General features: G+C 58.5%; 4 protein-coding genes across 4 annotated transcripts in view; 1 reads left to right on the top strand and 3 right to left on the bottom strand.

The window, feature by feature from the left end:
• The first annotated feature begins 342 nt into the window (after positions 1–342).
• Positions 343–24054, top strand: part of CD3E (CD3 epsilon subunit of T-cell receptor complex) — a 33499-nt gene continuing 9787 nt past the window's right edge. Inside the window, exon 1 of the mRNA XM_068418108.1 lies at positions 343–538. The gene's annotated coding sequence lies outside the window, so the exon portion shown is untranslated. The remainder of the gene's footprint in view (positions 539–24054) is intronic.
• On the bottom strand, positions 1775–6954 carry SCN2B (sodium voltage-gated channel beta subunit 2). Its single transcript, XM_068418107.1, has 4 exons — positions 6695–6954; positions 4273–4439; positions 3754–3964; positions 1775–3610 (listed from the first exon to the last, which is right to left on the bottom strand). Exons 1-4 carry the CDS (start codon positions 6762–6764, stop codon positions 3411–3413), a joined length of 648 nt encoding a protein of 215 aa, XP_068274208.1. The 5' UTR covers positions 6765–6954; the 3' UTR covers positions 1775–3410.
• LOC137673362 (myelin protein zero-like protein 2) lies at positions 8489–11559 on the bottom strand. Its single transcript, XM_068418106.1, has 6 exons — positions 11229–11559; positions 10664–10889; positions 10375–10501; positions 9958–10018; positions 9209–9304; positions 8489–8997 (listed from the first exon to the last, which is right to left on the bottom strand). Exons 1-6 carry the CDS (start codon positions 11457–11459, stop codon positions 8818–8820), a joined length of 921 nt encoding a protein of 306 aa, XP_068274207.1. The 5' UTR covers positions 11460–11559; the 3' UTR covers positions 8489–8817.
• On the bottom strand, positions 16170–22296 carry MPZL3 (myelin protein zero like 3). Its single transcript, XM_068418150.1, is given in 7 exon segments — positions 16170–16563; positions 18443–18503; positions 19333–19498; positions 20124–20334; positions 20719–20885; positions 22112–22202; positions 22204–22296. Coding segments are annotated over 7 exon segments (816 nt in total). The 3' UTR covers positions 16170–16536.

Here is a 24054-nt window from a genome sequence, read left to right as displayed (position 1 = left end):
GTCCTGCCAGCTGGCTCACAGCCTGCCGGGGGGGTCGCAGCGGCTGCCAGGCCCCTGTGTACCCCTCTCTGCCTCTCACCTTGCACTAACGGAGCTGGGAGGGTTAAAATGCCAGGCTGCTCTCCGAGGAGGGCTCCTGCGTCCCTCCACGTGGGTACCCAGCGGGGTAGGGCTGAGCAGAGCAGTTGGGTTGCAGCCTCCCAGCTCAATGCAGCAGGCGCTGCGCTGGCCCCGGCTGCCCTGGAGCATCCTGCCGGGACACCCCGGCCCCACTGCCACAGCTCCCCGGGCCAGGGGACACCGGGCTCCCGGAGCAGGGGCAGGCAGAGCCCTCCTGCCGATGGAGGAGGTGGCGACGCTGGAACAGAGCTTCCCATCAGCACCTGATATTTACTGCAAGGTCCTCTGGCCGTGACCTTTAAAAGCCGAGGCAGGCTGGCAGCCCGGCGCTGGCAGGAGGCACCCGCAGGGATCGGACGCTCTGCAGGACTGTCCTGGCTGGGAGCTGAGCGAGAGGTCCCGGGCACACGGACTGCGGGTGAGTGCTCGGCTGCCTTTGTCATCCCCAGCCCTCCCTTGCGTGCTGCTCTCCCTCCGAGCAATGCTTTCCCCTCTCCCCGCACAGAGCCGTCCTGCCCGCTGCCTCCTTGGCACCCGCTGGCAGAGCTGGGTGCCCTCCGGGGTGGGCACGTCCCTCGGCCCCTGTCACAGGCCCTTTAACAGGAGCAGGGCAAGCGGAGCAGTGTCCCTGGGCAGCCACTGCAGAGGCACCTGCAAGAAGCACTAAGGCGTCCTGTGTCCCAGGAGAAAGTTTCTTCCCGACCCAGCCCAGCATGAGGCCACCTCTGCCAGACCCCCCGGCTCTCCAGTGCTGCCCTAACACCCCCCCAGCCCCCCGGAGTTCGCTGCCCAGGCTGTCCCCTTTGCCAGGTCCCCCCTTGTTACTCCCCAGCCCCACGAGCAGGGCGGCCAGGCTGCAGGCAGCAGGATGGGGACAGTGGCTCTGGGCTCCCCCCCGGGCACCCCAGCAGCCCCGTGGCTCTCTGCACGGCCCTGAGCAGAGCTCTCCGCAGCACAGGGAAGGCCCCCGCCATCTCCCCAGCTGCTCTCTTGCTCTTCAGCACCTCTAAGCTCACCTGCTCCAAGGAAATTTATGATGTGGTCTGTAAAAGCGACTGTCCCCGGTTCTGGAGGGTCTGGGAAGCCCCAGCGCTGGGGGGGTTGCAGTCGCTGCCTTCGGTCCCTCGCGGCAATGAAAACTCCCCCTCGTCGTGTCCCGTGGGGGTCTCCCCCGTGACCCCACAGAGCCTGCCAGGCTCTTCCCCGGCAGGAGCCGACCGGGTGGCTGGGGATGGGGCCGGCAGGGCGGGCTGGCAGCGTGAGCCCAGGCAGGAGGCGGTCTCTGCGGGTGCGTCAGGGCCAGCCCATGCTCGTGTGCGGACTTGGGGTGCGCAGGCAGTCGGCGGCCCCGGTCGGAGGGCAGCTGGGAGAGGCACGACTGAGGTGGCTGCCAGAGCTCCCCGCACCCCCGTGTCCCCGCGGTGGGTGAATTGATGGATGTGCCTATTAGCTGTGCCCCAGCTGTGCCACGCGGCGCTGCTGGATTGCGAGGTGGGACAGCATCGAGCGCAGAGTTTGCGTTTTGTTGTTCTTTTGTCTGTTGGACTGGACAAAGAGCAATAAAAACATCCCGCGCTCAGCAGCGCTTGGCAAGAGAAACCCCTCAGAAGGCGCAAACCCAAGACCGCAGTCGGGACCCGTAACGGCACCTCCCGTGTGTGTACGCAGATATATTTTAGAGATTCTCTCCGTTGTGTACAGCTATGTACAGACAGATGCATTGGCAAGTTGCAACCCAAGGATAGTGCACAAAAGAAATGAAAGGCAGACGCAAGGCTGGCCACGGGCATCAGTCAGAGGCCTCTGGCCACGAAGTTGCCAGCTCGGTCCCGCGCGGAGCCGCTCACAGCCCAGCTTCGAGCAGCCCCGGGGAACCAGCCCGGCAGCCGGCTCCCCACTGGCACCGCACGGGGGGAGCCCTCGGGCAGGGGGTGCACGGGGGCAGGCAGCCCCAGCCCAGCCCTCCCCAGGCAGGAGAGCCCGCAGGAGAGGGGGGAGCCACGCAGCGAGACACGGCGCGTTCCTGCTGCGGACGGGGAGTGGTGTGGAGCCCAGCGAGGCCGAGGGGTGAGGAGGGCAGAAAGCGCTGGGGGCAGAGCAGGGAGCCCCTCCGTCCCCGGGGCCTGACATCCCCGTGCCAGAGCACGCAGGGCAGCTCCCGGGGTGCACGGAGGAGCTGCCGCAAGCAGGGCAGGTGCTGGGCCACGGCCAGGCTGAGGCAGGCGGCAGCCGGGGCCAGGGGCTGGGCGAGCTGGCAGTGCGTGGCCGTGGCAGTTACGGATCGGGCAGTGCTCTGCAGGGAGGCTGGGGGAGGCAGTTTCAGCATCACAGGGTTGCTCAGGGCTTCCAGAGCCGTCCTGCCTCTGGGCCCGCGGCTGTGCCCAGTCCTCCCCAGCAAGTGCCCAAAGCTCCTCTTCCTCCCAGCAGCTCCTCATCCCCAGCAGCCGCACCCCACCACCTCAGTTTGGCACAGCAGCAGAACATCTCCCAGTAAAATTACACTCCCCAGGAAGGAAACAAGCACAGAAAAGTCAGCCCGGCACCTTTGGCTGAGATGCCCAGGCCCAAAAATAGCCTGAGAGGCAGAAGGGTACGTCCATTACCCACCAGGAGCCATTAGCGGCTCCAAACCCGGCAGAGCTCGGGGACAGCGCACGGGCTAACGGCCATCGGCTGCTGAGGGCACCGGGACCGTCCCCGAGGAGCGTGAGCTGCTTGTCACAGCACCCTCAGCACGGGCACACAGGACTTGCGAGGAGGAGAGGGGCAGCCCTCGGGGATCCCTCGGGGATGGGTACACCAGTGCCCGTGCCCCGGGCACAGCAGGAGCCCCTTGGGGGTGAGTCGTGGCCCCGAGGGCACACGGCTGCTGGCCTCTGCTCGCTCTGTATACAGGGACAGGGCGCAGACATCTGGGCACGGGGCTGCCCGGCCCCCCTCTGCCCCTCCTGGCACCCCCAGCCCCTCCGGGTGTGGGGACCACTCTCTTTGCCCCTGTCCCAGCACCTCCCCGTGGCCCAGGCACTGCTCTGGCACTCCGAGGTGCCCGGCGAGACACGCCGGTGCCAGCTGAGCCTCAGGGGCAGCCGCGATGGCTTCAGCCCCCCTCCCCAGCCCTGCCCGCCGCGGCCACGCGCCGGGGACCTTCTCTCCGCGCCCTGCTCCAGGCTGGCTGGGGTATTTACATGGAAGGGGGGATGCTCTAGGGAGACAGAAACCCTTGCTCTGGGAAGCACACCGAGGGGGTCACGCTGTACAGGGGTGCAGAGGGAGGGGCGGGCAGGGCGGCGTTACTTGGTGCCCTCGTCGGGGTTGCCTTCGCCGTCCGTCTTCCCTTCCTCCTCCGTCTTCTGGTCGTCCGTGTTGAGCCTCTGCTGCTTTTTCCGGCGCACGCACTTCACCACCATCAGCACCAGGATCACCACGGCCAAGAAGCCACCCACAGAGGCGCCCACAATGACGGCCACCGTCGAGTCGTGCTTCGGGGGCTCTGGGGAGGCAGGGCACAGGCTTAGGGCACGCGGCCAGCGGGGAACGGGCCGGGCTCGCTCCCACCACGGGGTGAGGCAGAGCAGAGAGCCAGCCTAGCACCCACGGGTGCCTGGCAGCAGAGGGGACCGCTCTGCCCCTTACCTTGGGTGAGCACCTTCAGGCTGATGCTGGCGTGGCCCCGGTGCCGGTCCGGGGGGTTCAGCACGTAGCAGTTGTAGGTGCCCTCGTCCTCCAGCTGCACGTTCTTGAGGGTGAAGGACACGTCGTACTTGGTGGGGTTCCCGGTGAACTCCACCCGGTTCCCGAAGCGGTCCAGCTGCTTGTTCATGATCTTCATCCGGAACTGCAGGAACTGGGCGGCCCGCGGGCGAGAGGAGATGAGACAGCGTTTGGCACCCCGTGCGCTCGCCTTCCCCGGCCAGGCACCCCCCTCCCCGGCACGTCCCGCCCCGGGCGCGCGCCCACGCTGCACGCTCGCTCCACGAGCAGCACCGTCCCCGCTCAGCTCTGCCCGCCGGTCCCTAATTTCCCCGTGGCAGAGGAGGGCTGGATGGTAGGAGCACACGGAAGGAGAAGGCTCGGGACCCCGAGGAACACACATGACTACTTCAAGCTGGTCCCAGGACCTCTCAGCATACCCCCAGCCCCAGCGAGACTCACCAGCTCCTCAGAGCAGTTCCTGCACTCCTGGTACGTCCAGTTGAGGGAGAACTGCTTGTTCTCCACCTTGTAGCAGGAGTTGAAGGTGCAGGAGAGCTTCACGGAGGAGCCATTCAAGGCGTTGATGATGGGGGGAGCCATGACCTCCATGCCCAGTCCCGCGGGCGCTGCCACAAACACAGAGAGAAGAGCAGAGACGCGGGTGAGTTGGGAACGGGGCACGAGCAGGCACGCTGCTGGCTGGGGTGCCCTCCCCGTCCCTCCCCGCACGCCGGCGGGCTGCACAGGGCTCACCCTGGGATCGCCCTTCAGGCACATCCACACACAGACCACGCTGCAGCCAGGCAGGACCAGGGCTTCCCTGCGCAGAAGTGACTGGGGACAAGGGGGGAGCAGCCCCAGCCCTGGCACCATCCCTTGGCCCTGCTCTGCAAGGGCTGATGAACCCCCTCCGCCGTGCCAAGCCTGACTGCGCCCGGCGCTGGATCCTGCTGGCGCCAGGCGAGCCCCGCTCCTCGCCACGGCAGCACGGCGTTCGTGCCGCACAGCCGGTCCCGCTGTGCACAGGGCTGGCTGCAGTGTCAGCGCGCAGGGCTCGGCGCCACAGCCGCAGGGAGATGTATGGCTGCGCTCAGCAGATTTCCTTCCCGGCAGGATGCACCGCGCATCCTCACGCGAGGATCCTCCAAGCTGGGACTGACAGAGTCAAGACCTCAGTCGCGCCTGGGGGGACAAGGACGGTCCCTGCGCTCTGGCCTTGCTGTGGCAGAGAAACGGGGCAGTACCCGGTGCAGCTCGCAGGGCAGGAGGGCTCACCTGGGGCACGGGCAGTGACGGGGTGTCTGTGCCCTGCTCCCTCTTCCACTCTTTTTCCGCGGCTCCCCCAGCCTGCTGGCTGCCCCCAAAGCCCAGCGCCTGCATCCAGCACCTTCTCCCCCGCCTGCCGAGGGGAGGGTGCGCACACCGAGGCAGGCTCCGGGGCAGCCATCGGCCTGCCAGCTCTGAGGCTGAGCCCCGAGAAGCACGGGGACAGAGAGCCCTGCGGGGGCGAGGCTGTAAAGGGGGGCTGCGGCACCCCACGGGCAGGGACGGGGACGCTGGCAGCAGGGGCTCTGCCCGTCACCTCACCTCTCCCCTCTGGCTGCTGCTCTTTGCTCTCAAATCCTCTTCCTGAGGTGCTCCTGCCTCCAGCCCTGCGGCTGAGCTGGGGGCACGTGCAGGCTGCTCCGTCTGCAGGCAGGGCAGGAGGGGGGCCAGGCTCCGCAGCCGGGGAGAAGAGCCCTTTCCAAGGCGTGGGTATGGCTGCGAGGGGTGAGCCAGCAGCATCTGGGGGCAGAGGGGTGCCCCCCAGATGTGGCCAAGCCCCTGGGGATGGCTCCCTGCTCGGCCCCGGTGAGCACCCTCCAGCCCAGCGCAGGGAGGGCTCCCCGCAGGGTGCTGGCAGGCGCGGGGATGGGGAGAGCTGGCGCACGGGGATGAGCCGCAGCACCCAAGGAATGAAGTGTCCAGGCCTGAGCTGGTGACCCAGCCTGGCTGTCCCTCGCTTCACCCTGCCACCTGGTATGGCAGGACCACACCGCAGCCAGAGGGTCCTCGCAGGCAGCCAGCGACGGGCACGTGCCCTGGGAGCACCTGTGTGTGTGGGTCCAGACTCTGCCAGTACCTGGGCACCCAGCACCGGGGGATGACAGAGATGGGGAAAGAAACCCCTGAAAGCCCTGGGACCAGCGGCGCAGGCTGCATCCCTCGGTGCTGCGCACGCTCCCGCACGCTCTGTCACGCTACCCCCGGGGCTCGGGAGGTGAAATCACACGCGGCCTCTCAGGCAGCCCTTGCTGGCCCCTCATCCTCCGTTCCTGGCCGCTCTCCCAAGGCAAAGGCACCCACCAGCAGCTCCCGGACAGCGTGAACAGCCCTTCAAAGGGGTGATGCGTTCCCGTTACCAATCAATACAGACCCAAACCTGCTGACACACGCTGCTGGCTCCGGGGCAGGGCACAAACGCCGAGCCCACGGTCCCCCCCAGCCCTGCCCCGGCAGCCAGCCACACGCCAAAGGACTCTCGCCAGCCACCCGCAGCCCCGCAGCGAGGCAAAGCCAGCACTGCCCCATGCAGACAGCCTTGCGCTCAGCCAGCACCTCCAGCAAGCAGGGGGCAAGGCTTTTAAAGAGAAGATGCCGTTGCAGCGCACCCCCCTGCCCCAAAGCAGGGCGCCCTGGCCGGGGGGTTGCCGCAGGACCACCTCCGTCCCCGTCCCTGCGGCACAGCATCTCTCGCCGCCTCGCTGCTTCCCCAGGCACAGGGGGGCCTCTCGGGGCTGCAGTGTGGGGAGGGGGCTCCTGGCCAGAGAGGCTGTTTCTGCCCAGCCTGGGGCTCTGCCCTGGCAGCCGTGAGCATGCAAAGGGTCCAGGCGGCACTTACCCAGCGAGAGGAGCAAGCTGAGGCCAGCGAGGAGCAAGGTGGGCTGCGGGAGCCAAGCGTCCAGGCTCATTTTTGAAGGACTTTTGGGTGTGGAGAGGACGTGGTGCAGGTGTTTGGTGGTGGGGGTTTGTTTTTTTCGGGGGGCCGGGTTAGGGGCCGGTGCCTACACCATCGGAGCCGGGTAACGGTAACGGCTCCTCTCCCGGCGCAATATGGCTGGAGCCGCGCTGGAGCCCCAGCCCGTAAATGCTGTGGTTGGTGGATTGCAGCAGGGGAAGCGGGAGGGCACAAAAATTTTCCCCTGAACAGGAGGCGAACGCTCCCGGCGCTCCCGCTCCGTGCTCCGGCCGGGGGCTGCGTCCCAGAGCCCCGGGCAGCCCAGGAGCAGGTTTATGCCAGGATTCCCTCTGGCCGGGAAAACTTGCTATGGGAGCAAGCGGCTCCCATGGGCCCCTGCAGCCCCCTGACTTCAGTGGGGCCGTGCAGATGTGCCACCTCTGCCCTGCTTGCCCCATTCACAGCAGCAGTTCTCCATCTCGAGAGCCCCGCGGAGCCCAGGAACCCCAGAAATGCCCTCCTGAAGCCAGGCAGAGAGCAGAGGGACTGATGTAGCCTGGGAAGAGCAGAGGGTCCCAGGGAAGCAGCCTGCACAGCAGCGTGCCCAGGCGGAGGCAGCCCTTGAGATGGGAAGGCTCTGCCCAGCAGAACCAGGGCTGCAGAATGTCTTTGGTCCCCTTCGCACCGTCGGTGAAGGAGCCATTAGGTCGTGGACCCCAAGCCTGGATTCAGGCTGCGGAGATGGGTGCAGGAAGGAGACAGCATGTGACCTCACGGAGACCAGAAAGCCAGTGACAGCACCTGCTCAGCCACCTGGTTCTAGTGCAGCATCAGTGAGGAGGAGCGCGAGGGGTGCCCCAGAGCCAGAGCACCTCTCAGTTCCTGGGCACCAGAGCCCTGGGGAGGAAGGGATGGGGCAATGGGGAGGCAGGAGGGACGCAGAGGTGCTCCACTATCTGACCAGCTTTGGGAGAGGAAACGGGGCAGCCAGGAGAGAAGGCAGCAGAGAAGCACCAGGGCGAACACAGCAAACCCTCCCAGCAAACACACTGCACACACAGCACAGCTTCCCACCCCCGCTGGGCAGGCACAGCCCCCTCCGCTCTGCTGCGACGCGTCCCACGACCCCACAAAGGCAGCGGAGATCACACGTGACCCCCTCGACACCCCAAACCAGCTCTGGTTGCTGGTTCCTGCCGTAATCCCGTTACTTGGCTTCGTGCAGGAAAAGCGAGGAGGGTGTCAACGTGAACCCAGGGAGCGCAGCGTGCCCGCAGTGTCCCCGAGCTGGCCGGGACGGGGTCCCCGGGCTCCCCCCTGCACCTGCGGGTGTCACACAGCTATAGATAGCGCGGAGCGGAGCCAGGGACGCTGCCCCGTGGGGCTGCCGGGCTCCCCCGGCCAGGGCAGCGAGCCCCGGGTGCAGGAGCGAGCGGCTGGTGCAGAGACGCACGTGGGGTACCCCGCTGCCCGCCGGCCCCTGCAGAGCCAGGGCAGCTGCGAGGCTCACACAGCCCCAGCGAACCCCTTCCTGCTGCAAAGGGACCCCCTTGGCGGCCCGTTGGGCTTCACTGCTCCCCGGAGCAGTGGGGCAGGCGCGGGTGCCACGTGCGGGGCCACACGTGGGTGCAGGGGCTCCCAGGCCAGTTTGGGGCATGCTTGGACATCACACGCTTAAGCAGGAGGTAAAAGGAAGCCAGGAACAGGGAAGACTCCCTGAGTTTATTATCCTCAGAAGATATCATTGCCACATCTGCATCTCCCCCTGCCAGGCTCCCCTTGGAGACCCTTATCTCAGGACCCGGAGCTGCACGGACCAGGGCCAAAGCTAGAGGCGGAGGCTGTGCCCGCTGTGCCTCCCTCCAGAGACCAGGAGACAAGAGCCAGAGAGACCCGTCGCCCCTGGTCCCCAGCAGGCAGCCGGGCTGGACGTGCCCCAGCAGTGGCTCTGGGACGGAGCACGCGGTGAAGCGGCACCAGCTCCTCGGGGAAGGGCTGGCAGCAGCAGGACGCTGCCCTGCCCGACGGAGCAAAGCTCTCTCGCACGCCCGTGCTGGCTGAGGGGCTTACACCCCCCCACACAGCTGTTTGTCCCCCCCTGGAGCCCAGGGAAGTGCCACCTCGGGTCTGCTGCAGGGTTCCTCGCTTTGACCCTCACCCTGTCTCCCCTCTCCCATCCATTCCGCCGGGATCACCCTCCTGGCCAGCTCCACGTAGACGCCGTTCTCCCGGAAGGGAGAGGGATGCTGCAAGGAGCAAGGGACAGGGCGTGAGTCTCGCCATGAGTATCAGGGCCCTTTGGGGTGGCCAGGAGGCAAGGGGTGCTGCTGTCCGGTGTGGGGAGCGAGGGGTCCGGCCCTGGCTGTCCCCGGGGGGCTGCTGATGCAGGGGGTCACAGCAGCCCTACAGCTGCCCTGCCCTCCCTGCCCCAGCTCGGGCGGCTGCTCGCCTCCTCACCATGGTTATGTAGGTCTCCTCGGCTCTCCTCTTCTTCCCCGCGTCCTGTTCAGCCTTGGGTCCCTCGGCTCCAGGGATGGAGGAGTACAGCGCTTCCTGCGAGAGGCAGATCAGGACACTTGTCACGGAGCAGTCCCCAAATACATGAGGGCCTTCCTACCCCAGCCATAGGACTGGCACCGAGAGCCACGGCCATGGCTGGGCAGCCAACAGCACCTCAGGCTTGGCCAGGGTGGGATCCCCGCCCTCAGCCTCCCCAGCCCCATACACTCCATGTCAGTGATCCTGCTGCGTCCTGAGGACACACAGCCTTGACCAGTGAGGAGACAGCAACCATCTTCCGTGAGGATGACCCTGGCTTCAGCCTGAGGGGGAGGCTGTGGCCCAGGACCCCACGTCACCCCACCAAGCCCCTCGGCTCCCGGGCGCCCGGCTGCTGCGGGAGCATTTGCTCCACCAGCGCCTCCTCTTAACCCTGAGCCAAACAGAACGGCGGGGCCTGGGGCTCCTTCCAGCCCCCGCCCACGCACACAGCTGCGGCACAGCGAGGAGCCTTGTGCACGGCACAGCCCACGCGAGGGCACGGCCCGGTATGCGCACAGGCGTGGGTGCTCGGCGCCAGCCCTGCGCGCCCCATCCCTCCCCTTCTCCACCTCTCCTCCCCCTCGCCGGTCCCCGCGGGTCGTGGCCGTGTCCCAGGGCAGCGCAGGCACACGCTCCCCTCCGCTCAGCTCACCCTCAGCTCTCACCTCTGCTTTGCTCTTGCTGCCGCCACTTCCAGTCCTCTCCAGGGCCGTGGTGGCTGCAGACCTTGAGGGAAGGCAATGGCAGCGTCATCTCGGGCGAGAAGCATCACCTCCTCCTCCTGTCCCTGCCCTCCCTCTCCGGGGACCCTGGGATCCCTTTGCATGTGCCTGGGCCAGGCCATCCCTGCGGCTGCCATGCTGGGGCCCAGGAGGTTTGGGAGCAAAGGGGGGACCGGCCAGGGCAGCGTGGCACTAGAGGGCAGCAGGAGCCTGCACCCCACTGCCATTCCCCGGGGATGAACCCCCTGCGGCTCCCCCAGCTCAGGGCAGGTCAGGCTGTCGCCTGGCCGGGAGAACAGCGCAGGAGGGCTGCAGGCAGCGCTCTGCTCAGCCCCACAAACCCACAGCTAGCGTCGGTACCTCTTCCTCAGGCTGAGTCCGGCCAGGAAAGCCAGCACGACGGCCACACAGCCACAGCCCACGGCCACAGCCCAAAACCTCGCGTCTCCCGGGGCCGCAGAGTCCTGGGCGCTGGCTGCTCCTCGTCCTGCTGGGAGACACCAAGGCAGGGGATGGTACACGCAGGGACCCCGGCCCTACCGCCCAAGAACCGTGGTGGCAGGTCTGCGAGCCTCCCGGAGCCCCTGCAGCCCCTCTGCGTGGGGCCGAACGGGGCAATGGGAGAGGGGAGCAGCCAGAGGGCACGTACCTCTCTGTCCCACGGGGCTGATGTGCAGCACCGTGTGGTTCTTGAAGATGCTGCTGCGCTGGAGCAGCCGGATCTCACACACGTACGTGCCGCTGTCGTTCACCTGTACGTCCTGCAGCTGGATGGAGCCGTCCCAGCGGGAGATGTCCCCTTGCCACCGCGCCCGGCCCCGGAAACGGCCCACGGGGATGCTACGGTTGCTGTAGTAATAAAACACCATCTCCTCCTGCCAGGGCACAGACAGCATCGGGTGAAAGGAGCCCAGTGAAGGACACTGCCCTTATGCCTTCCCTGCTCAGGAGCCCTCAGGTCTGTGCTCTGTCCCTCTCCCCACGGAGCTCTCCCCACGCACAAGAGCCCAGCGCACCCCCACGCTCACCTGGAAAGCCCCAGGACGCAGCACCCAGTGCTGCGGAGCCACGGGCAGTGGTGGAGGTGCCCCGCCGCCACGCAGGAGAACCTTCCTCCTCTCATGGCCTTCCCCGCAGCCTCCCAGAGCAGCGAGGCTGCCTCGCCGTCCTCCCCTGCCACCTGCCCCCGCTGCCCACCCCCTGCTCCGACCCACCTTCTGCGTGCCGGCCCCTGCCACGCGCAGCCAGTCCACTTTGGCCATCGTCCAGCTCGTGGCCGCCGGGTCTAGGAAGAGGCACTGCAGCAGGACAGAGTCCCCGGTGCTGGCCCGAAGCTGAGGCTCCATGAACACCCAGCCAGCTGACCCGCTGCACCGCTCTGCCAGGGACAAGGACAGCAGGATGAGCCGAGGGAGGACGGCCCGATGCAGCCGGCCTGTCCCCATAGACGTCTCCTCTCCAGATAAGCCCGGGGCTAACGGCACTGACCAGTCCAGAGCGCAACGGCGAGGCCCTGCTCCCCGCGCCCCGCTTCTGGCGTGCCTGGGACACGGGGCAGCACATCCTCCCCGCCGCCAGACCGAGGGCTGCCGCGCTCACCCAACGCGCCACGCGGAAGGGAAGTGGGGAAGCACAACCCCAGCCCTCTGCGAGCCCAGGGCTGCGGCTCCCGCAGGGCTGTTCCCGTGAGTCACGGGCTGGGAGAGCCAGCGCCGCTCTCATCTGCTCCTGGCCAGGGGCAATTCGACCGCCTCACGCCAAGTTCAGTTCCTCTCTCACAACCTGCCCATTTGGCTTCCTTACCCCTTGCTCACAGGCTCCTGACCTGCGCTTGGACTTGTCTGGCCACATAACTACTGCTTAGGGCTTCTAGAGAAGCGGGACAGTCGGAAAAAATCCCCAAAGCAGAGGAACATCAAAGAGCACAGAGCTGACACAACCAGCACGAGCAGCTGCCGACACGGCGAGCCACGAAGGACGCAGCGGGAAGCGGAAAAAGGCCGGCAGAAAATGCCCCTGGAGCTCGTCAAGAGAAAGCCAGCACGTCCAGAGTCTGCCCGGGCAGCACCTAGCATGGCGAGCGCTGAGGCTCCGGCACTTGTCCGGAGCTCCGTGAGCCGATTCAGCGGGGAGCTGCTCAGACAGGGAGACTTTTCCCGGTGCCTCAGCCACTCTGCCCAGCCTGTCCGCAAGCCACCGAGGGCTGGGCCCTGGCAAAGCACCAAGTACTTGTCTAATGCCCTGTAAATAATAAATGCAAAGTGCTAGAGCTTCCCAAACAGGTTTCCTTTGGTCTTGGCCAGCTGGGGAGCTGAAAATGACAAATATTTGCCAGCAGAGAAGACTAAGGGAGCCAGTTGCCTCAAGCAGAGCCAAAATCAATACCTTGGAAACCTTTCCCTGTATTTAGTCTTAGCAAAGCAGTTCTACTTCTTTCAAAGCCCTGGAGCCCGGCAGGATAAGTACAGGACTCCATCCAGGGATGCCATTGCAATTTGAAGCCCATATATATGTGAGCTCTGCAGGGAGGGAATATGGAGCACCCAGAGACAGAGGAGTTCCTGGTACCCAGGAGCCCCCGGACTGCTGCCAGCCCTGTGCCCTTGCGAACCCCCACGGGGAGCTCACCGCAGGAGGGGAACCGGTGGGTCTTTCAAAGGCGGGGGGAAAGCAGGTAACGTAAATAAACCCACCAGAATGACTTACAGCTTACCCAGCCATGTCAGCACCAGCGTCAGGCTCAGCAACACCTTCATCTGATTCTAAAAAGAACAGCAGAAGTGGCGCACGTATCAGTTTCCCCTGGGGCAGGACAGCGGCCACTTGCAGCTGAACTGAACCCCAAGGTCAGAAAAAGCCTTCCTTCAGTCCTTTGGAGAGGGACACGGGCTGTGCTGCCTGCATGTTCAGCCTCTCCAGGTAGCCACTACCCCAGCTGGGAGCCCGAAACTCAGTGCAGCACAGATGTCAGAGACGTCTGCTGTGAGACTGCTCTGCGCCCTGCAAAGGAAGAGAGAGCGAGCAGAGGGGAGGGCTCAGCCTGAAGCACCTTTGCATTTTCCCCTAAGTGATGCCTCTTTCCGGTGGTTTGGGGGTCGAGTCTCCAGCAGCTGAACTGAACCCTTCACTGCCCCCCCTTTCCACAAACCAGCTCCTGAGAAGCGGCAGCGAGCCTTCTGGAATTCTCTCAGATCTGCCTTTCAGCAAACACGACCCCTTAGGGGGCTGGTGGTGCGGAGGGGGAGCTGTGTGGTTCGACCCCGCTGTTTGCAGCTCTGCCACGGACCAGGCTGCTGTACAACCTGCACTGGCGCACGCATGACCTACAAACACAGCAGAAGTCGTGCTCAGCTCCAAAGCCCTTAGCTGGTGCAGCACACAGGCCACAGCACCCTACTTTCCAGCTGCCCTGCCAAAAGCCACAGAACTCGAGCAGAGCTGCACCCTCCCAAGACCACCCCCACGCAGGACCCAAAACAGGAGGCAGCTTAAAAACAAGTCCTGAGCACACCGCAGCCTGTGTACCGGGACATCCACACTCAGAACGTCAGAAGTTCGCTGTAGCTGAGCTACTGCGGCTCTGCTCCTTATTTGCCATCAAACCCTTCCCGGACTTATTTCCCTGTTTCTCAGAATAAATCCTGGTCCTGCCTGGGAACGCATTTTTGCAGGGTCTCCCTCTGCGACACGCGCCAGCAAGCGGGTGCTGTGCGTGCACCAGCTGAAGACAGCACCCACTCACCCAGGCTGTTATGTGTATTACGGTGCTGACACATCCAGATCCTGCTGCAGGATAATTGCCTTTATTAAAGAGATTGGAAAAAAAAAGACATAGATACCCTGCTGCCTTCACATTTCCCTACTTCTGCAGGTGATATCTGAATCCTCAGCACCTCTATGTTTCCCTAGTTCTTTTTTTCAGGAAAAACAGACAAAGAAAAAGTAAATATTACGGTGAAAAATACTCACCCAGCGTGGCCTGGGGCAGTCAACTTGTCTCTTGCACGAAGGGTTCTTCCGTGACTAAATCGGAGTATCTGAAAGAAGCAGTTGCTAAATTGTCCTGGGGTTGTACGTGCAAGACTTCTGTCTTACTTACCAGCCTTTGGTTTCGAGTCTCTTGTTTCAGGTTCAGTTTGGTGGTCACGCAGGAGGAAGTTAAGAGCTAGATTGAGGTACTAACAAAGCAGACTGCAGAAGGGACTGCTATGGAGAGGTGAGGAGAATTACAGATGCTTTTCCCTGACAGCAGACAATGGGTCTGCAGCTTCATCAGGAGACGACACTGCCCAGGTACAAGATGTGGCTCAGTCCCAGTCCTTCCATCGCGGCAGATTGATCTGATCAATCGTTATGCAAGAAGGCAAGAACGGAGAGGTCCTTGGCAAGCAACCCTTTCGCTGCCCGTGCTCCCTCCTGGTTTGGTTTTGGGGCTCACAGCTGGTCAGAGCCACCACTCCTGCAGACTGGATCTTGTCCTGATGGGCTACCAGCAGCAAGTGACCCTGAGTGACTTTGCTGAGCAGTACGACTGGTACTGTCAGGGGCCACAGCTTAGCAGGCACCGTATGGGCTAAAGGGCCACTGTCAACACGCTTTTCACAGCGTCGGCAGCTGTGAAAGTTATCCAAGATACAAGATGGACTGCTTGCAGCCAGCCCCCCTGCCCCAGTCACTTTGAAAGTGTATTTTCATCCTTTCTCTTCCTCTGGAGTGCCACAGCAATCACTGTTCTCTACCCCAGTATCAGTGGTTTTAATGGTCCACAAAGCAACTTCCATAAAGCTAGCGAAGGAAGAGAAAGTTAAGTGTTATTCATGCTCAACACCATTCACAATCCAGAATGCTGTTAGCCTTGACATGGCAATTTAGCTTTGTACCAGAAAGATCTGCCCAGGATCCATCCCCCTGTTTGCAGAGGGGTCACAGCTGAAGGCAACGTTTTGCAGAAGACAAGAGTCATTCATTTCCCCAAAGAACTTGAGTGACATGTTACTGCTGAAAGTGGAACTCCAAAGCCACTTCCTCTAGGCTGCATATCCCACCAACATCCTTTCTCAGGAAAGTTTGGGTTGGGACAGACATTGTGTCATCAGCACGCACAAGCTTTTTAAATATTACTTTATAGCAGACAGGAGACAAACGTGTGTCCTCATCTGGAGACACAGACCCACAGCTACCCTGCTCTGCAGTCAGCAACGTCAACATTCCTGTACTTGGCAGCCATCACCGAGCTGCTAAAGGGGGGACTCGGTACGTGTTCTCTTTCCAGTTAAATCTGTTCCCTAAACACCTCTACCCATCATCATATGACAATTTCTGTAGCTAAGCAACAACTCGGGACGGCAGTTTTATGAGTTCAACTATATTTAGCCATATTTAGCCAAATAAAGAACTCCACAGCCCAGAACGAACCAAAGCAATTTATTGGCAATGGCACATCAAAGTCAACAGTAAACTGATAACAAATATGTAGGAGGAGACTATTGACCAATGCCGCAGACAGAGAGGAAGCAGGAACCAGCAGCTGTTCAGGTACTGAGCAGACAGGAATTCCACTGCTCCCTGCCACCCAGTGATGCCTGTTTAGCTGCTTCCCTAAAACGGTACCTGAAGAAGAGAGGAGGAACGTGACTGTTCTTCTGAACACAGAACATTCTTTTGGACACCGCTTGAGTAAATGGCTGAGGTAGATGGGGTTATGTTTCCCCAGATACAGAGTCCCCATTTGCATTTCTGATTGTAAAAAATCAGTTTTATATGAATTGTGCTTCATTTCTACAAGGAGGAGGAGAGGTACCTAGTAATGCAGCTGTTGGACAAATAATGAAAAAAGGAAAGATAAAACTCAACAATGTAAAGTAACACTACTGTGCAGCTGGCGACTCAAAAACAGAGTCAGAAAACAGTAGGAACAAAATGGTGATCCTGTGATTAAGCAGCAGATTACACCAAGAAACAGTAAAAAGCAGCAGGTTCTCTTCGCTCCAAGACAAAGGATGCCACATACCAACTTAATCAAACTCAATTTTAAGTCCTTAGCAAATACATTCCAAAAAAAAAAAGAGAAGAAAACGTTGTCAATGCCCAGTGATGATCACCTCAGAGAGCTGACGTCCCTCTGGAGTAGCCTGTGCTTCGGGCAACACGACTTCAAGGGTGCAGGGAAGGAGGGATGTCGCCAATAATAAAGGAAACAAATCTGCAAGTAAACTAAGAATCAATCATTGTCAGACTGCTGGTAGGAAACAGGCTGTGCAGCTGTAGGCACTGAGGTTTCTGTAGGCACTGGAGAAGTGAGGTTAAGAGATTTTTTTCCCCCAATAAGTTAGAAAGATTTCAAAAATCATTATTTTGTGCTTAAATAAAAGTGAGTTATCCCACCGGCATTATTCTTCCCGTCTACCAAGGTTACAGCAGGTCCTTCAATCTGCACTGGTTATCCAGCAGCCTTTGCACCTATCCTGTACCGTGATTTTCAGTGCTGTGGTTTTGTTCTTTATCCAGAGCTTTGGCCTTTCATCAGTATGGGTCTTCCTCATCCGTGTCCTAAACAAGGAGTACGGAAAGAGAAATTGAGACTGTGTGTGAAGACATGAACCAAGTTATGTGTTTGACAACACTTTGAGTCTGCTGTACTTTGCCACTGTATAACCGACACGTGAAAGGTGTTTTAAGAGAAGCAGCAGCTAAACCTCAAGCAAAAGACGAGCCATAAAGTGCAGACAGCCATCTTCAAACACCACCAGGCCCTACAGAGAAGGTTCGGAGCAGCACAAGGTGGTGCCCTGCAGCTCCGACCAACCACATACTTCCAGAGCCCCATCATCTATTGTTTTAACCACAGGAATCATTCGATGGCGTCCCCACGTTCCAGCTCTGCAGCTCTCCACTTGAAAGCAACTCAAACATAACAGCTCTGTAAGGGAAATCTCTCTACCTTCCCAGCTGTCCTAAGTCCAAACAGATTTTCACTGGGTTTGCAATTTCAACTATTTGGTAACATATTAAGCATTAAAGAGTACATTACAGAAGCCTCAAAAATGCAGAATCATTAAAGTGAGTGCGACAGGATGCTCAGAGCTAAATATTTTGGTATCAGAGAGCACAGTATCAGATGACAAAACACTCAATATGAAAGCAGCAGGATTACAGCGTTCAAGTTTGCCTTCCCTCAAAGGATGAGAAGACATTTTTCCATTTTTAAAATCTCCAGCTGTCTGAGAGCATTTCTCTCACCGAATTTGGGCTCCCATCCTTTCGCATCTCTCCACCTGCAGCAAAGCAATGGTGCCTCCCTGCTCCCTGGCATGTCGCTTGCAACAGCCTTTCCATCTCCCATGGCAACTCTCCCTTTTGCATGAAGCATCTTCTGCTTTCTGCGCCTCTCAAAACTCTTTTTCCCTGAAACTGCTGCATTGTAACTGCTGTATCTTATGTAGAATTGTAAATATTCCATATGTAACTTGCACAATTGCTCATTTTTCATTCTGTATCTAATAAAGTGTAGAAACCATCAGCACACACCTCTGTGAAGGCTCATGGATCTAGTACCTTTTAATTAGAATTAAATGTCATTAGAATACTGAATCAACAACACATATTTAAAACCTCCTTAACACACTTCCTGACTCTATAACAGACGTCAAGGCGCGTCTGAAGTAAACTTGCTCTGTAGGACACCAGGAAAAAATGAAAACACTCTTGAATGAGGCATATTAGTGAGCTTACTCTGGGACGTGCCACACTTACGGCTGTGGCTGCTAACGCCAGCACACAGAACTCGGAGGCACATTTTACAGAACAAGTACAGCAGGTGGCAAATCATTCAGTAGTTCCAGCACAACACATCTGATTAACAGGGCAGCAAGTGAACAAGCAGAATTAGAGGACAACCACCACTTCACAAAACAAACAAACAGCCAGAAACAAACCACAGGACTTCAGCAAGATTATGTTGTGACTAGAACAGTGTAAGGAGGAAGATCTCCAAAAAAGAGACAAGGCTGCACACTACCATCTTGGCAAGAAACACAGTGGATTGAGGCATCACTGCCTCCGTTCCCCATCGTAGCACTGTCAAACCCCAGAATAGTTTTGCAGAGCCTTTAAAGAAACTACACAGCACAGTAGCTAGCACTTGAAATTCAGAATTTTATCTTAAAATGTCAGCTTTGATTTCAATAGTCAAACAAAAAAACAATTTGGTGGATCTCAAGACAACTTCCCTACCAGTAATGCAGTATGACCAGCAGTTCCCAGCCTCTATAGCCACACGTGGCAAACACCAAGGAGCATAAGCCTAGCCATTTGGGACACTTCTTTGACATCCAGAGGCGTTACGACAAGCTCTACCTGCTGCTCTTGACACCTCCTCTGAGCACCAAAGGTGACAAAACCACTTATGAAAACACCAGCTTTCACTTACCACACAGTTCAGACACCAGTCTCTGAGTTTCCCACAGCAGTTTGTCTCTGCATGTTCTGGCCTGCAGAAAAAGCACAGGATTAGGTTGGACTTTTGCCCCAACACACGTACTAGTATCCCCTATGGACTGTGAATTCTGGTTCTACCACACTGAATTGAAAGCTTTTCATCGTGATGAAAAGCCTTTGACTCTGCACAGTAAAACCAAAAGGACTAAAGAATGTCAGGTCCCTTATTTTGAAGGCAGATATTTCACTTAAGTGCTGTGAAGAATACAACAAGACTTGCTTTTTGGCTGGCAAATCTTGCTAGTTGTATTAAAAACCCATTCTGCAAGAAATTGTAGCATTGAATTCATGGCAAAAGCAGGTGCAGCTCCAGCAGTTGCAGTGCTATGTTACTGAGCCTTTCCAGAACAGAATCCTCTCCCATTCAGAAGGGATTTCAGTCTCCAAGGTTCATTCAGCACCTGGTATCTCTGCTCAGGTCATCATGGGGGAAACAGTTACCATTATTCAGTTCGTTTTGTTGTTATGGATACTTCATACCAAAATGCAACCCATAAAGCCCACATAAGCAAAATATCTTGCTGATTTAGGCCAAAATAAATCTGATTACAGAAGTGAAAGACTGTCTAACCCTGAACTGCTTCAGTTCCATGGTCTCACACGAATGACACAAAAAGGGGATGTAGAGTTTATGCTCCAACAGAGGGATTTTCCAAAGCATTCTGACCGCTGGCTAAGTTATTCTCACGGAGAAGTAGATTTCAGTGACTGCACTACAGACACTGAGAGCTATATACCAAAAAACGGGGGACAAACTGTCCTTTGGCCTGGGTCAACACACCAAAGTAGAAATACAGGCTTTAGGCTGCAGCCAGAACTTACTCATCAGACACTTCGATGGAGGATTTCTTACAGCCAGATTTTTTTTTCTCCTTCAGCACTCCAAATTTTCTTGCCATCCTGACCAACAGCAGAACGACCACAACGATGGAAGGGAGAAATACCAAAATGGACAGCAGTGCCGCGGAGGTTAGCTGGAAGGGAAGGCCTGCAGGGAAGACAAAGAGCAGCCCAGCTGTACCAGCAGTAAAGGCCGGCTTGCTTAAGCCTCTGTAACAAACGTTCACCCAGGACACAGGTTGCGAGCCTTTTCGTATAAAGCACAGAGCTGGCAGATTTGAAAGCTTGTCCCTGAATCTGTAGGACCCCTGTCACGTATCCAACACAGGAGGCTGCTGCATGTGCAAAAACTACAAAGGCAGGCAGGTCACGACATAGTTCTGTCAGCATGCCTGAGCTGCACGTTTGGGCAGGGCAGATGAGGAAGTGAAGTATTACTGAGAACCAGTGTTCGCGATGTGACAGTGATTCTTAGACCAGTATTTCCTAAATGTTTAACTTGTTCTGCTGCTGCAATACGTGGACACCAGAACTCCTGAACAAATACACACTTGATTTCTGCTATCACCACAGCTTCCTCTGTCCCTTCCTGCCCCCACTAAATTCAGCAGTTCTCAATGTATTTAGCTCAGAAAGGGCTAAGGTAGCTCTGGCTGAAATTCTAACGTGGGGAACCCATTTCACACACGATGCTCAGACTTCTAAGATGCTGACAAAGCTGCAATGCAGCTGTGTCACATGGATGAGGACATGCCATTGAACTGGAGGCTTACCCCTCTCTGTAACTATCAGCATCGTCTGGGGAATGTTATGGTACACGTCTGGAGGATTCTTCACGCTGCAGATGAACGTCCCATTGTCACTCATCGCTGGGCTTTGGACAGCAATGGAAGCATCACCCTTGGCAACGTCCCCAAGCCAGGATATCCTGTCTTTGAACCTTCCCACCGTTGTTGGGTATGGAACAGACTGATAATGAAAAATCTAAAAGGAGGAAAAGACAGTAAGTGCACAAATAAAACACTCATCTAAGAAAACAAACTAAACTCCTTTTTGGATTGTAAACATAAAGGACTACACATTAAGAAGTCAAAAAGACTCCTTCTTATACAGGAGACTTTTTCAAGTTGCTGTTTGATAATTCGGAGTCAGTCCCATTTCATCAGGTGGCCAATGCTTTTCTCTACCAGCCTTGGATGCCACCACCACCATTCTGACCAACTTGCTCCCTTCTGCAGGGAGAGAAAAGACCGCAGCAACAAGAGGAAAGAACCCCCAGCAAGGCAAACAGAAAAAATACATCAATTTTTCAGCATGCACAGAGGCCTGGTCAGTCTCCGCTATAAAAAGACTCCCTGTTCCACTTACCGACTCCATCTGACCACCTGTGAGGGGCCGGTATGTCCAGTCTACCGTCAGGCTCTCAGTAATGGGAGAACTGGTTTTGAAGGAGCATTTCAGTGACACTTGCTCGCCAACAAAAGCCCTCACTTTAGGACTGGCTTTAATTTCCAGGGAAAGAGCATTGCAGACACCTGATGGAAGAAGCACAGAATACAAGGATTAGTTTCTTGTTATCTGTGAGATGCGGCAGTCACGATGTCCCAAAGGTGTCGATGCACGTGCAGGTCAACCACAGTGCAAAGACTGAAGCACAGTAATGACTACCTCCCCCATAAAGAAAGGCAGACAACTTCCCTAACCTGTTCTCTGTGGGATTGGAACTAGCCCCAAATAAAGTATTTATCTGTAAAATACCACCAAGAGCCTACAGATATTTAGATGTGGAGACAAAGAGCTGAGAAACCAAACCAGCTGGTGCTCTGATGAGTTGCAAAGTACCAGCTTTACACTCCTTCAAGGCAGTTTTGGCTCTGGGTGTCTTGCCCCAAAGTGATACAGCCAGCGAACTGCACATGCACCGGCTCAAGAGTCACCCTGCAGCAGCAAGTACTCGTGCTTCTTGTTCGCAGTGTGTGCAGCAACTCCTGCCTCATTCGCCTGCTATGATGCTGCAGGCAGGGACGAGGTCAGCCTGCCCAGCGTTCAGCAGGAGCACGTTCAAATCCTCCCTTCCACAAAGCTCCTGCTCCTGGCTTATGAAGATTTATCGTGCTGATACTCTGCGTGCAGTCCTGCTCTAATCGCCGCAGCTGACTCCTCTGCTGTGCAGGCTCAGAAGGAGCAGGCACAGGCTTCTGTTCAGATTTGCCAGTTCCCATGCGAGTTTCTGGCGCCGCACGCCTGTTCCACAGCTACCAATACAAAATGCAGGGCTCGTGACTCCTTTTCCTACCTACCGCAAGCCCTGAAATCCCGACCGCAGCTTGCCGGTCCTCGGCAGGGCACCCGCGTCCCGGGTGCGAGCAGCGGGCAGACCGCGGCGGGGGGGAACCGAAGGCTGCCGGCTGCCCGCCGTGCCCTGCCGAAGGGCCTGTCTTCACCCCCGGCACACCGCCGCCGCTCCTGCCCTCGCCAGCGCTCCCCGCAGCCCGCCCGCCGCGGGCACCGCAAAGCGCGGCCGGGGCCCGGCGCGGCCCGCGGCCGCCCCCCGCCCCGCAACGGCCCTGGCCGGAGCCCCCGAGCCCACCGCCTCCCCGCGGAACACCCTCGCTGCAGGGGCCAGCCCGGCTCCCAGGCGGGACGCCCAGCCAAGCCCCACCGCCAGCCAGGCCGAGCCGGACCGGGCCGGTCCCGTCCCACCCCGCCTCCGCGGCGGCCCCCGGAGGCGGAAGCCCCGCACCCGGAGCGCCCCCGTTACCGAGCAGAAGCAGGACCCCCCGCGGAAGGAGGAGGAGGAAGAAGCCGCCGCCGCCGCCGCCGGCCGCCGCCGCCTCGCCGCACCGCATCCCGGCTGCGCTCAGGGCCGCAACATGGCGGCGCACCTGCGGGCAGGCAGGTGAGGGCGGGGCAGCCCAAGATGGCCGCCCCCCCCCCCGCCGCCATGGCGACGCGAGGCCTCGCACCTGGGGCGGCCGCGCAGGCCCCGGCAGCGGGGGGGTCCGGCCCGGCCACAGCGGGGCACCGGCCCCCCGGCCTCCCCCAGGCCCCGGGCTCTGGGGGAGCCACTTGCTGCTTCTTCGGTCCTTTTCCACGCCCCGCTGTGAGGTGCCGAGGGCGCAGTGGGACCGCGCGTCCCCCGGGTCACCGCAGTTCTGTAACACCGTCACTGCTCTCCACGGGCTCCTTTATTTATGACACACATGATTGATAACGAAAACATACAAACAGATAATGTACATTACTAGTGGAGTTATAAAGCCATAAAGATACTCTTTAAACAAACGGGCTGGTGTTGTGATTTGGTGCTGGTTAAATACCATAACAGCTCTGTGGTTTCAATGATCTGGGGCTTCGTTTGCCTTAAAGAGATTAAGTCTATGGAAGTACAGGGTACGTGCTAAGTGAGCGCATCAAACGCGGGGCTGAGACAGGCTGGTGGGTGCCTGAGCCGTAAACGGCACCCGGAGAAAGCTGGGGGCGGCGGCTGTTGTTGGACACCACACGAGCAGCCACGGGACGCTGATAGCCCAGCAGACATCAGCAGGACAGAGCATCACTGCCCAGGGCAGTCTCTGAGCTGGGACCGCAGCAGCCGCCGCCAGCCACAGTTCCAGGGTACCTGGAATGGTGGGTGTAAGGCCACTGGGTAGGGGAAAACAGCGTCCTGCTCCCTCCAAGGGAAGGGGGGAGCGGAGCTGGAGAGCCGCGGGGAAAGGAGGGCTGTGGTGGGATGTAGTGTGGGAAAAGGAGGGGAGCTGCCAAAGCGCGTGGCTGGATGCTGTGCAGTGGAAGGCAGTGTCCTCACCTACCTTAGTCACAAAGCTTACCAAAGCTGCAAGAGATCGATACGAAAAACACACCCCCTGGTAAACGTTATCCCTAGTAAGAAACAGCATACATTCCCCAAACATAAAACTTCCTATTTAAAGTAGCAAAGAGAGTTAAAGTATGTCGCAGCAACCGGCTGCTCCTCTGATCCCTCAGGTAGTCAGTCTTTCTTTTCATGACATCAAAGAGGATTTTGAGGGAGGAAAAATAGGGCAACACAAACGCACCTTGCGATTTTTAAGGCGCAAGAGAGTGTCTGCTCACTCAGACACTTTGAAACTCTGTGTTCAGTCAGCTGTCTTGGCATTTTGTTCAAACCTTTTGGCATTTTTTAATCTTCAGAGCAGCTGTCTCCACGTTCTGCAGGTGTGAAGATTAGGGAAAGGTCCTTGTTCATGGGGCAAGTTCCTTCTCCTTTGCCTTGATGAAGGAAATTTACCGCTTATGTTAATGTCATTCTCTTTCCTTGCAAGAATTTCAGGTCAAGCAGGGATACCACACTCGCAGCGTGAGGCGTCTGTAATTCAGCTTTGTTCTACATCCGAAATTACAGGCTTTCACCATCTGCTTTAGAAGTACCTAAGAAGAAAGATTATAAGAAAAACAAAACAGATTCATTACTCAGGTTATTGTTGAAAACAAAAATCCCAGAGGCAACTACTGACCTCAGAAACTGAGTGGGTAAAAATTATGCTGAAATGTTTCAGCAAAGCCAGCAAATCTGGAAACAGTTTCAGGCTTCCTGTAGCAATTTTAAAACAATAAAGATTAAATGAATCAAAAAGCAGGCTCAAAACTGGTGAAAGGAAATGAATTTGTTCCTCTTTATCCACCAAGCAGGCATGTCACGGAAAGCAGCAACAACGGCTTTCC

The sequence above is a fragment of the Nyctibius grandis genome, chromosome 25 (assembly GCF_013368605.1).
Source record: "Nyctibius grandis isolate bNycGra1 chromosome 25, bNycGra1.pri, whole genome shotgun sequence".
Lineage (NCBI taxonomy): Eukaryota > Metazoa > Chordata > Aves > Nyctibiiformes > Nyctibiidae > Nyctibius > Nyctibius grandis.
The sequence above is the reverse complement of the archived record's forward strand: the minus strand, read 5'-3'. Positions and strand labels throughout refer to the sequence as shown.